The sequence below is a fragment of the Micropterus salmoides genome, unplaced genomic scaffold, assembly GCF_014851395.1.
Source record: "Micropterus salmoides isolate LMB-PRFRI ecotype aquatic unplaced genomic scaffold, ASM1485139v1 Ms_hic_scaffold_19, whole genome shotgun sequence".
Taxonomy (NCBI): Eukaryota; Metazoa; Chordata; class Actinopteri; order Centrarchiformes; family Centrarchidae; genus Micropterus; species Micropterus salmoides.
This window is the reverse complement of record NW_024041039.1, coordinates 15,213,184-15,226,049: the sequence shown is the minus strand read 5'-3', so window position 1 is coordinate 15,226,049 and position 12,866 is coordinate 15,213,184. Positions and strand designations below refer to the sequence as shown.

General features: G+C 42.7%; 1 protein-coding gene across 3 annotated transcripts in view; it reads right to left on the bottom strand.

Moving 5' to 3' along the window:
• Positions 1 to 12,866, bottom strand: part of si:ch1073-358c10.1 (mitochondrial peptide methionine sulfoxide reductase) — a 32,370-nt gene that overhangs the window by 8,812 nt on the left and 10,692 nt on the right. For all 3 annotated transcript variants that reach the window (XM_038729570.1, XM_038729569.1, XM_038729571.1), the window contains one exon: positions 557 to 663. In XM_038729570.1, coding sequence (XP_038585498.1) covers positions 557 to 663 — 107 coding nt within the window. The remainder of the gene's footprint in view (positions 1 to 556; positions 664 to 12,866) is intronic.

Genomic DNA, 12,866 nt, shown 5'->3' with positions numbered 1-12,866 from the left:
CATAATTTGGTCCCCTCTGCCCCCTGCCAGCTTGTCCATGAATACCATTTAGAGAGGGAAAAGACAAACAAACCAAACTGATGCAGGATAGATGGACTAACGGGTGGATGGACGGACAGCTGGATGAAAGAACAAAAGGAAGACGCGTGTGCCACTGAAAGGACGAGCTTTAGAAATGAGTTTTGATGACCTATCGACCCTCTTCCTCTCTTTCAGTTTAAGAAAGAGGGTGTCATCGATTTGATGTAGATGGGGATCAACTTAACAGAGGTGGCTTTGCGTAACTAAGCAGCATCAAACTCTAAGAGGTCACCACTCCAGAGACTAGCTTATAATTGTTATTTAAATAACTGGGACAACTCCAACACTCCAGCCCTGCTTGGAGTCGGCCGAAAAAAAACTTAAATGAAAACAAAATGATGCTCTCTACTGTTGGGAAAATGAGTCTTATATTACACCTCATCACTGAACAGCAAATAAAAAAAAAAAAATTAACCATATGTAACATATGTAAATGTCATAATGACACCTTGTGATGTGTTAGTGGGTATTATACCTGCTGGAAGGCCACTTTGCTCTTCATTGAAAGCTCCTGTTGAGCGGGGTTGGATGTGTAAATGGCTGAACGATACTGAGTACCATGGTCATTCTGCTGCCTCATACCTGTGTAAAACACAAACACAAAAAGAAAATAAGACACCCCACAAACAAGCATACCAATCACAATGTCATTTGCATGTAAAAGGTTTTCACAATTATGTCATCATCCGGCATCTTGATTCATGAAGCCAAATGAATTCAAAGATCACAGCAGATTCGGGCTTTCATTAAGGAGGTCTGCGGTGTGTAGGTGTACGGGCTCATGTCGGTGGGTGCATTTTCTTCTTCTTGCCATCTATGTGGCACTGTCAAAATTTTCATCAGCTTTACATCAGTGTGTTTGGAGGAGACCCAGGCCTAGTGTACCATGATTAGGAGGCCACACAGCTGCCATCACTTCTATGCTTGTCAGAGGCTACAATCCTGAGCAGCCCTGGCATCCATGGACCACTCCGTGGCAGGCTTCTCTGGGTCTTTATCTCCTACCCTCTCTCTCCTACTCAGCCATTGTTTCTTCCCTTTACTGATGAGCATCATTCTTTTTTCCCCATCTATCGTTCTAAATCCTTGTCTTTCTCAATCTTTTTTGGCCTTCTGTTATGGGCTTGGGCGAGTGGCATGTGTGTGTTTCTACAGCTTTGCCTTTAAGCGGTACTTATTTGAATGCAGTGTCTTTGTTATGCCACAGTATTACCGTTTGTGTCTTGTTGTCGTGTCCATTTCTTCTGCCTATTTTACAAAACATTTTGTTAAAGCACTATTGCTTTATTCTTTTGGCCTCCTTGGAGCAGCACAACAATGACATTACCTTATAAAGCAGACATGTGAACATGTTAGCCAACACATTAGACAAAGAGCAAAATTAGCATTAATTTGTAGTCATGTCACTACTAGATTCCGCCAGAGCCAATTGCGGTGGGCATTCTAGAAAACCCTTATGATTCCCCCAGACGCGGAGAATACGCTGCAAGTCTATTTTTGAAGGAAGCCGTGTCAAGCTGCACAGAGCATATCAAACAGGGAAAGAAGTCAAACACAGAAACGGGATAGAAAATCCAGTCAATTTTCAGAATAAAAACACCCTGTGCAGACCCCCAGTCATATAACAACAAACATAATTAAAAGAGACAAAAAACTTTAACTACGTAACCTACTTCTACTACTTCTAACCTACTCATGGTAGAAGCAAAATAAAACAAAAAAATTCAAGGAAAAAAAGACAAAATCAGCTAAAGACAGCATGACATGAAAAAAAGACAAAATCAGCTAAATCTGAGCAAGCCAACCAAATCTGGCAGGCAAAATGCTTTGCTTCTGAAACACTTCCTGTACAAAGCTGTGCAGAAGACGGAACAAAAGTGTGTAGCAGATGTGATGTTATAGAGCCGTGTCCGGTGAAACGAATCTGAGTCATTCACAATCTTTTTGGCTACGTTTTGCTCTCCACCAATTTCTGAGGGAAATGTTCTGGCTCTTTAACAGCTAAATACTCCACTTTTTTCCCCAGCTAGCTGCTAACTTTGTCTGTCTGCTATTTGCTGCAAGGCAGGTACTGTCTTTCTGTTGAAAACAGCTGTCTGCTGCAGCTGGAAACAGGCTGAGGAGAGTAGTTAAAGTAAACCAAAGCATTAAACGTGCGCGTTGGAAAACCAAAACAGCAAGCTAAAAGATGCTAAAATGTGCTGTAGAGCTGAGTGGAAGTGCAACATAAGTCATAATTCTTTGTGGGTTTGTCACTACCAGAAAGCCCTTTCATACTACACATTGTCTGTGATCTATTGTGAATATAAAATGTTAATTAGTGCAGCTTTAAATTAGTAAACAAAAATTGCAATGTGTGGTAAAGGCAGTAAGTTTGTGTGCTGAAATGTGTATTGTGCTCCAACAATAGAGGGAAATATGTCAAGTCTGTAGGAAGATGACATCCTTAGATAAATAAAATAACAGTAAGGCTTTCCTCATGAGATAAGGTCTGTAGCCCATATAAGCTTTACAATGTTTTACATTTTGTCAAACAATATCTCATATTGCTTTCTATTTATATTGTGGGAGAAAACTGATTTTCAATAAAGATGCAGACAAACCGGAGCCACAAGATGCTGGCATCTCCCTGACACAGTGATCTGCATATCTTGTTCTCTTTAGATCAAATGTTACCTTACATCATAGAGTGTCACAACCTATCTGTGACACAGTCTGTTCCGATAGTGGTTATAAGTATTCATCTGGTCTTCATCCAAATCAGGACAGACAAGCAGACATCGTCTGCTCTCAGACAAACACTGAATGCCTCAGAGAATTTGCTTCACTGAAAATTTCATCAACAGAATGAAATGCCCAAGTTGTTCAAATATGATTAAAAAAAACGTGCGTTGTGGAGAACACCCCATGGGAACAAAATGTGTACATACACTCACCTAAAGGATTATTAGAAACACCATACTAATACTTTGTTTGACCCACTTTCGCCTTCAGAACTGCCTTAATTCTACGTGGCATTGATTCAACAAGGTGCTGAAAGCATTCTTTAGAAATGTTGGCCCATATTGATAGGATAGCATCTTGCAGTTGATGGAGATTTGTGGGATGCACATCTAGGGCACGAAGCTCCCGTTCCACCACATCCCAAAGATGCTCTATTGGGTTGAGATCTGGTGACTGTGGGGGCCATTTTAGTACAGTGAACTCATTGTCATGTTCAAGAAACCAATTTGAAATGATTGGAGCTTTGTGACATGGTGCGTTATCCTGCTGGAAGTAGCCATCAGAGGATGGGTACATGGTGGCCATAAAGGGATGGACATGGTCAGAAACAATGCTCAGGTAGGCCGTGGCATTTAAACGATGCCCAATTGGCATTAAGGGGCCTAAAGTGTGCCAAGAAAACATCCCCCACACCATTACACCACCACCACCAGCCTGCACAGTGGTAACAAGGCATGATGGATCCATGTTCTCACTCTGTTTACGCCAAATTCTGACTCTACCATCTGAATGTCTCAACAGAAATCGAGACTCATCAGACCAGGCAACATTTTTCCAGTCTTCAACTGTCCAATTTTGGTGAGCTCTTGCAAATTGTAGCCTCTTTTTCCTATTTGTAGTAGAGATGAGTGGTACCCTGTGGGGTCTTCTGCTGTTGTAGCCCATCCGCCTCAAGGTTGTGCGTGTTGTGGCTTCACAAATGCTTTGCTGCATACCTCGGTTGTAACGAGTGGTTATTTCAATCAAAGTTGCTCTTCTATCGGCTTGAATCGGTCGCCCCATTCTCCCCTCTGACCTCTAGCATCAACGAGGCATTTTTGCCTACAGGACTGCTGCATACTGGATGTTTTTCCCTTTTCACACCATTCTTTGTAAACCCTAGAAATGGTTGTGCGTGAAAATCCCAGTAACTGAGCAGATTGTGAAATACTCAGACCGGCCGGTCTGGCACCAAAAACCATGCCACGCTCAAAATTGCTTAAAATCACCTTTCTTTCCCATTCTGACATTCAGTTTGGAGTTCAGGAGATTGTCTTGACCAGGACCAAAAATGCATTGAAGCAACTGCCATGTGATTGGTTGATTAGATAATTGCATTAATGAGAAATTGAACAGGTGTTCCTAATAATCCTTTAGGTGAGTGTATTGTTACTCTCAATTCAGTACAGAACCTATTCCCTTTAATATCTCTTACATTTATAATCTTCCTTAGCAGCCCTGAGTAAAGCACACAGACAAAGAGAGAATGGGTTCCTTCCTTATATATAAGTAGTTGGGCCAAAAAGGTTCACAACAACACAATCTCTATCTTTTGTCTTTCTCTCCATTCAGTCCTGAACCAACTACAAACATTCCTCGACAACCATGGCATCCAGGAGAAGTTTCAGTTTGGCTTTAAATCACGTCATAGTACAGAAACAGCACTTTTAAGGGTTTTTAATGTTCTCCTTTTAACGGTGGATTCAGGTAACTCTGCTGTTCTGGTGCTTCTAGAACTGACTGCCGCCTTTGACACTGTGGATCACACAATCCTTTTATCTCGCCTTGAACACTGTGTAGGTACTGCCTTAAAATGGTTTCAGTCATACCTGACTGGTTTCTCTGTTCATTTAGCTGAACACTCTTCGTCAGCTGCTCCTCTCACTTGCGGGGTCCCCCAAGGCTCTGTTCTGGGCCCCATCCTCTTTTCACTGTATATGTTTCCTATGGGTTCCATTTTCCAGAAACAGAACATCTCATATCACTGTTTTGCTGATGATGTCCAAATTTACTTGCCTATGAAATCCATAACTAAAGATTCTGTGCAGGCATTGTTAGGAGGTAAAAACCTGGATGGCGTTAAACTTCCTAGGACCACCAAAATGATTACAATTCATCATGAGGGGGACATGAATTTATGTACTAAATTTCATAGAAATCCACCCTGTAGTTGTTGAGATATAGTGTGGACCGTCCTACACACCACCATTGCCATCCCTACAGCCATGCCGCTAGTGTGGCTAAAATTCTTCCTGATTTCATATTCTACTATTTCATACATTTAATTAATTCAACTTCATCATCTATTTTGTTTTTATTGCACTATTTACGATTCAACCCACTCTCTCATTTGTCTCCCTGTCTCTGCATCCATCTCTACACCCTCACCCTCTTTCACTCCATCTCTGCAGTGTTGGATGTCGGCCATCTTGCTCCCAGTGCTGTTGTTCAGTAACGAAGCTAATGGTGGCACCTCCATCAAAGGCCACCGAGCCACTCCGCCATTGGCTGTCCACCAGAGCCTTTACTTGGATTGGCTGGTTGGCAGGGGTCTTGTAGCTTTCCTGTTCCCTCTGACCTTCCCTGCTGAACCCGAGGTTCTGACCAGCCTAACCACATACACACACAGATATGCTTGTATATTCACGGGCATGTGCAAGATGCATATAAAAAACCTAAATCATATATCTACTACTAGTCTGACTGCTTTAATTTGATTAAAGCTATTTTACAGCAGAACAAAGAATTTACCTTAAAGGAAAATGAAACTTAATGTCTCATAGAAAGAAAAACAGCTTTTCATCACAAAGAAATGGTTAATGATATGGAATATCAGAAAAAAAGTCAAGAGACAAACACCCTTGAGGGGTAGTAACTGCTTCCAACACAAAGACAATTAAGATTCATCATCAATTAACATTCATCTTCAGAGATCCCTCCACCATCAGAAGAGTTACTCCCTAATCAAAATCTTAACGCCATCCAAAACATCAGCCTAGCTTTTGATTAAACTAAGTCCAAAATCCATCCCCATAAGCATGCACTCCTCAAAGAACTACAACGGCAACAAATACCACCCAAAAAAAACTTTGATTCCCGCCTCCGCCGTCTCTCTCTTGCTCTCTCCATTTTTAACAGCCCCCTTCGTTATTTTCTCCATCCATCAAAGGAGGCAGAAATTATTAATGAGAGCCTCCCTGTTCTTTCTGCATTATGCATGAGAGCCTTGCCTCTGAAAGCAGAGGGTAACGGGGGGGGGGGTGGACAGAAGGGGAGGGGCTACGGGTCACACACACGCATACACACACACACACAAACACCCCGCCTCTCAGGGTCAGTGACCTACGCCCACAAAGCCAAAAAAATTAATTAATGGCTCCCTGGCTAAATCAGAACATTTAAAAAAGTAGTACCTTCAAAACAAATGGAAGCCAAAAATCAGACTGTGTGTGTGTGTACACTTTCTCCAACAGACATTCATGCATAAACTTTTGGGCTTGTTGTGTTTAAACCCGCTGAGATTTCTTGCAACTCTTCAAAATCTCTTCCAGTGTTTACCCTTGCATGCAAAATTTTTATTTATTAATTTTTTTTAAATGGTACCACTCTGTGTCCCTGCTGGCTGTTTGGGATAAAAGCCTGCTATTTCTCCCACTTCCAATTTCACTCCTACCTCCTCAAATTGCTCGTTCACCTTTTGTCTTTGGCTCTTTCCTTATTCTCCCCTCACTCGTTTCTTTCCTGTATCCATTCCTTGCTCTCTCTAACCACATGTGCATACGTGTATACATGTTGTGTATATACGTATAGTTGAGGGGTGGTAAGAGAAGGGGTGGGCATATTAGATTGCACGCAAAAAAAAAAAAAAAAAAAAAATGCTATGAAAAACTGGTAAGGAGGGAGGAGACAATGAAGAGACAGGTAGAAATTATAGGCCAGCAAAGAGTAAGAGAATTGTATTGATGCATGTCCCACAAAGTGTCCCTTTCTTCCCACCCCTCTACAGAACCGATGGCCTTACTCTGGCTTATTCTCCTCTGGCATCTTTTTACGCGATGATCCTTCATCCGTTTACAGCTGTAAGAGCTGAGATTAGCTTCACCTCTCCACCTCTTTACGTACTGTCCCTCCTTCCCCTCTGTCTCTTTCAGCTTCCTCACTGCCCCTGTATTTCAGGAGCGCACTCAGCACTCAAACAGATGTAAAACAAGAAAAGATTGCAAATGAGGCACAAAAAAAAAGAAAATCCAACCCCAAAACATTTCATTACAGAGACAAAATAAACATTTCAGCAGTCAAGCTATTGTCAGTGTCCACAATTACGAAATGTTTCTGCATAATTGGTGACTTTTTATATCCTTCTGAGTGTGGAGGAAAACCATTTGAAGTGAATTCCGAATTATTGCACTTGGCAGTGCGTACCAATTAGATTGCAGTAGAGTGAGCACTAATGAACAATCTAATGTAATTTCTTTTTTCTTCTTCTTTTACCTCTTTATTACTACCCCCTACCTGCATTTCCATACACTGTCATATAAAGTAAATTTATTTCTACCCACTTCAGGTCTAGAAAGAGAACTCTGGCCCTGCCTTGTGTCCAAGCTGAAAAGTCAGCTTGGACCATTTGGTGTTTTTCACATTGATAGAGTCTGACCAGCTATCGTTATTTCTACTACTCTGTCAAAAAAACAAAACAAAACTACACCACAAATAAATACTGATAACTGCAGTCTTCCCTCTTTGTGTGTGCGTGTGATAGTACTTGGGTTGTGCCGTGCCCTGCGGTCCTGTTACGACTGTGTGCGTGCCAGCAGAGCCCTCTCCTCCTCTCAGCTGCTATTTTTGCCCTGTTCTTATGTAAGCTGCTCCTGACGCGCTGGAGACAGAGGCAGAGTACGGAGTTGGGATGGTGAGAGCATCCCCAGCAGCCACACACATACACTTGCCTGCACGTGCAAACACACACACACAAACACAGAAAATATATACACTAAGGGGAGTTAATATGTGACATATGCAAACATACAGAGCAAAACAGTAAGTGATGCTCTGCAGGCTGTCAGATGGTCCACTACATACACAGAGGCCTCCTTAAACCAACAGCGGAGCTGTGCGTGCCTTGGCAGCAGTCCTGTGCATGTGTGTGTCTGTATATGACTAAGGTGTACAGGCACATCATGTAGATTACTGCAGTAACTATCGCCATCTCTTTTTAAAATCTGTTTTATCTCCCTCCTTAGCTTCCATTTTCTCTACTGGAGCAGTGCTCTCTAACATGATCACTTCATGGTTCTGGGCATGTTGTCAGAGCACTGTGATTCTGGCCCTTATGCTGTTTATTTTTAGCTGCATCTAAATCTAACAAGTAGAGCTTGTTCTACTGTTGTAGTCAAATCAGTCCGAACAAGAGCAATAGTTGAACTCAGGCGTATCAAAATCTGTGACATCAAATGACAATGTTTGGTCATGAAAAAAAAAAGCCTCGATGCCCTTGAAGGTTCTAGGGCTAACTGACTAACACGCAGCTTTGGGAACAAAGTGTAATTTCTATCCAATTAACATATCATTACAATTTAAAAATGAAGTACACAGAAATATTAGCCAATGATCATTGCTCCAAATGTAATACTGATACTTTATTTATTTATTTTAACTTCTTCAATGTTCAATGTGTCAGTTTCACTTACATGTAGGCAACCTATTTGTAAGACAGTGCTGATTTTTCAAATGTTGCACATCTTATTTCAGAGTAGAAATCTTTTATTACAGTTCATTTGATTTTGTATAATGTCAACTCAATTTCCCAACAATCCCAAAAGATTGTCAACAATAATATGGAGAAAATTTGGAATCTTTATCTCTATTGTATTTTTGTTTTTTGGAGTTGTAACCCTCTTTGTTTTTTGCTCTCTATTCCTTAACACCATCCCCCTTCCTTTTTCATTTTATTCCTCACATATTGTTTTATTTAGTTTCTTATTTCTGAGAGTATATTTATTTCAGTGGAAGGGTGAACTAGTGCACAAAAATGCCCAAAAAGGTGCTGAGAAAGCAGACTCATAAGAAAGACTTAACAGTTATAAAACATGTAACTTCAACTTAATGAAATGGATACACATAACTCAACCCCCACAGTTTGTACACACGTGCCACAATTTCCATAAATTAGTGCTGTCAGCGTGAGTGAGGGTGTAATAACTGACACCTGGTAATGAGCACACCATTCTCAGCCAATCAGTGGAGAGGGAAGGGGTTGGGTTAGAAGTGTGGGGGTGGCAGAGGTCACAGGTCAGGGGTCAAGGTCACCTCCTGCGGGATTTGGCTTTAGATGACTGGGGCATCCTTAAATTGAGGGATGTGATGACATAGGGGGACATGGGGGTAACCCAACAGGGAATTGAAGTGTGTTGCAGCCAGCTGGGGTGAAGATATATAAAAGGAATATTCATGCTCATTTTAATTGTCAGAAAGTAACGTGACAGCGTGACTTGGCAGATGGAAGGCAGCTTGATGTATATTTTGTGACCTGACCCTATCCCTGCGTGCATGTGTGTGATAAGCCATTTTTACACTTGTTGTGATAAGCTATTTTTGTAAGTTAAGACAGGGTATATACCCTATGTAGCAACTACACGGTGCAGCTTACCAAAATGAAAAAAAAATTGCTCAAATGATCACAGGTTTTGGAATTACAGTTACCTATTTAATAGACCTGTAATATATCTATTTTCTACTGTGTGACTCCGCCAATGTCTACCTACAAGGGTGAGCGTGCATGTACGTGCAGACATTATTAAATGAGGACGGCTGCCTCGGCCATCTTAGCTGTGCATTTGTGTTTTTTTGTGTCTATCAGTGTACGCCTGTGATGCCTGTTCACTGACGCAGCATCAGCAGCCCACACCATAAATACTGCATGGCCTCAAAAAATAGAGAGGATGGAGGGAACAAGGAAAAGGAAGGAAAGGCGAGGAAAAGAGATGAGGAGGAAACAAAGAGCAGGGGAAAAGCCTCGGTTTTTAATATGAAGGGCGGAGGAGGGGAAGAGATGGGGGGGGGGGGGGGGGGGGGGGAGGAGAGAGTGACTAAGAGATAAAAGTGGAGTGAGTGGATGCGAGTGTGTTTGTGTGATGAGCGGATGGCCTCGGGGAGCGGTCGACTCACTGCGCTGCTCTGCGGATGTGCTGACGGGCTCCAGGCCGTTTGCTCACTCACTCGCCCCTCTGCTCTACTCACAGAAAAGAGGACCGGGGGGGGGGGGGGCAGGTGAGATGGGTGAGTTGGGGGGAGAGGTGGGTGAGACAATATGAGAGCGGGAAACTGGGAAAAAAATGTGGATGGGGGAAAAAGAATTGAAGGTTGGAAGAGAATAGAGGCACAGAAAAAAGGGAGAAGAGGAACAGAGGTGACCGTAGGTTTGAATAGGTTAAGGAGCAAAAAAGGGAGGGTGACTGTGGGAGCAGTAGTTGAGTAAAATAGAGTGATGAGTTGAAAGGTTGGCAGGGTAAAGAAATGGTCAGATAAGACACTTCTATCCTCCATTGGGAGCTAAGTGGACAGGGGGACACGGGGAGTGAAATGCGGCCTACGTTCTGCAACAAGGAAGCATCCAATAAACCAACTGACATGGCATTGGTGCAGCTGTGTGAAACCTCTGCATGCACAGTATGTATGCGTGCTCTGCCTATTCACGTGTGTGCACAAATGGAGTAAAGCTGTCTATGAGTAGGCACAATGAGCACTTGTGCATAAAGTGAAGTGAACAGTATGTTTGTGTGTGGGGATGTGTGCGCAATTGATCTGCAGTGTGTGAAAGAACAGCAAGATATATTTGCATCTCAACAGTGATCATTCCAAATACATCAAATCATGTTTTCAACCTCGATGATGAAGTAGAACTGCTGTTGCCCTCCTACATGCAGATGTCACTTTGACTGTTGAGAGTTCAAGTGTGCTCATGCACACACGTGTGAAGGTATGTCACTGACGAGTTGTCTCAACATAAGAAACTTATAATTTTGGAGTGTGTTGAATGGGGGGGTCTTTATGCAACATCCCAGGGAAGCCAGCAGATTGAGACTAGTGTTGCTGAATATGGAAAGAGGGCACACAGCAAAGGCTGCTGGGAGTTTCTGATTGGCTGCTAATGTTGCTATCCAGGCTGGGATTGGTGGAGCTGACGCAGACCGACATCACGTTGTCGGGACTAAACCCTTTTGAACTGAGGCAAAGCAGAAAGGCACTGATCTCAAAACACACACACACACACACACACGCATGCATACACACTTGCACATACACACCCACACGCATTAAAAGGACGTATTTCAACTGAATATGCATCTGTACATGATAGTTCTACATGTACTCCAACATAGTGTGTATATAAAAACCACGATGTGTTGATCGTGTCAGGAGAAAATAGAATTCATTATGTTCCCGGGCTTGTCTCCATATATGATGGTCTCTAGTGAATCTGCATAGTTGAAAGGGAAAGGAGCAAACTTCCTTAATTTCTCCATTCTCTTTTAAGCTCAGCTCTAAGGTAGACAGAATAAATTGGAGCTTAAGCGTGCGTGAAGGCACAGCCAGCGGGCCTCTTTCCACCACTCCACGACACATTTGTCAAATCAGAGGAATTTCTGCTACACGTGAACCCAGAATCGGAGAAGAGAGAGAGAAACGGCAGGGATTCACATTTAAGTCACGCGCAATAAGCAACGCTCTTAGAAAAAAAACAAAAAAACCCACGTTTATTTCAGTTTGTGGTTATTTCGGAATAAGTCGCCTGGACTTAACAGAAAAAAACAACAACTAGCGGAGTGCATAGTGAATCAGCTGCATGCTATTAATAAAACATGAGATGAGACAAGGCAGTGAGTCAGGGGAAATGCATGACTACTCTTTTGGCCTCACTGCCTTTGCCCCGTGGCATGTCGGCTCGACTCTGCGTGTGCCTTTGCCCGTAGTAAGACGTGTCTCTGCCATTGGCTATGGTGAACTGGAGAAGCATCTCTTCTGATCGGGATGATGTGGTTCTCGGATGAACCGCGATACAAATGGTTTCCTCTGCCCCCCTCCTCCCTTTTTGTCAACCCACCTCTAGTTGAACAAGTGAAGTGGAACGTGAAGAACACATGAAAACACACAGCTGATCTGTCAGCTTTTAGATGTCGTTAACTGCATAAACATGGCTGCCATTTTAGTGTATTTAGGTCACACAGTCCATGAGAAAACAACCATGACAGATGCAAAAGAGATGACAGGACTGATGCGGGCAACGCCACTGAGTGTGTGTGTGTTAGCCTGTTTTAAGGCTGAAGGTCAGGCCTATGAATCTTTGATCCATTTCTTCCTAACTTCTCATGCCCTCCCTACATTCAATATCAGTGAGCAGAGTACCTCTTTGCTTGTCATTTCTCTCTCACACATGCATGCATACTCTCTCTCTCTCACCCCCCCCCCCTCCTTGTGCCCTCCCGGTGCATTAATGTTCTTACATCACCTCCTCCAGTGAGCAGAGAAAACAAGAGAGCAAGAGACTCAAGAGATGGAGAGATGGGTTATGGGGGGGGATGGGGTTCATGTCGCCGCTGGGGAGGGATTTGAGAGATGGGTGGGGAAGAGACGAAGTCATTAAGCAGAAGAGGTGAGGAGACCATGATTCAAATGCTATGAAGTGAAACATATGCAGCCCACTGTATAGAGTATGCGGTGTAAGAATATCGATCAAAACCCAACCTGAGTCACACTCTGTATAACCATGTTGAATTATTTTGGGGGGAATGTTACACCATCGCAGCAAAGTTTCACCAGTTTCCCTCGATGAACAACTTCATAATTGCCATCAAGGGTTTAAACCCACTCATGAAATGAACTATGTATAATAAGAACACTTCACACATTATTCAACCCAGAAAATACCAAATAAGTATAATAATTGAATCAGTCAGGAAGCCCATATAGCATTTTGTTTGTAGTTAGGGCTTGAACATGCACCACACTGGTGTGTCTCTCCATGG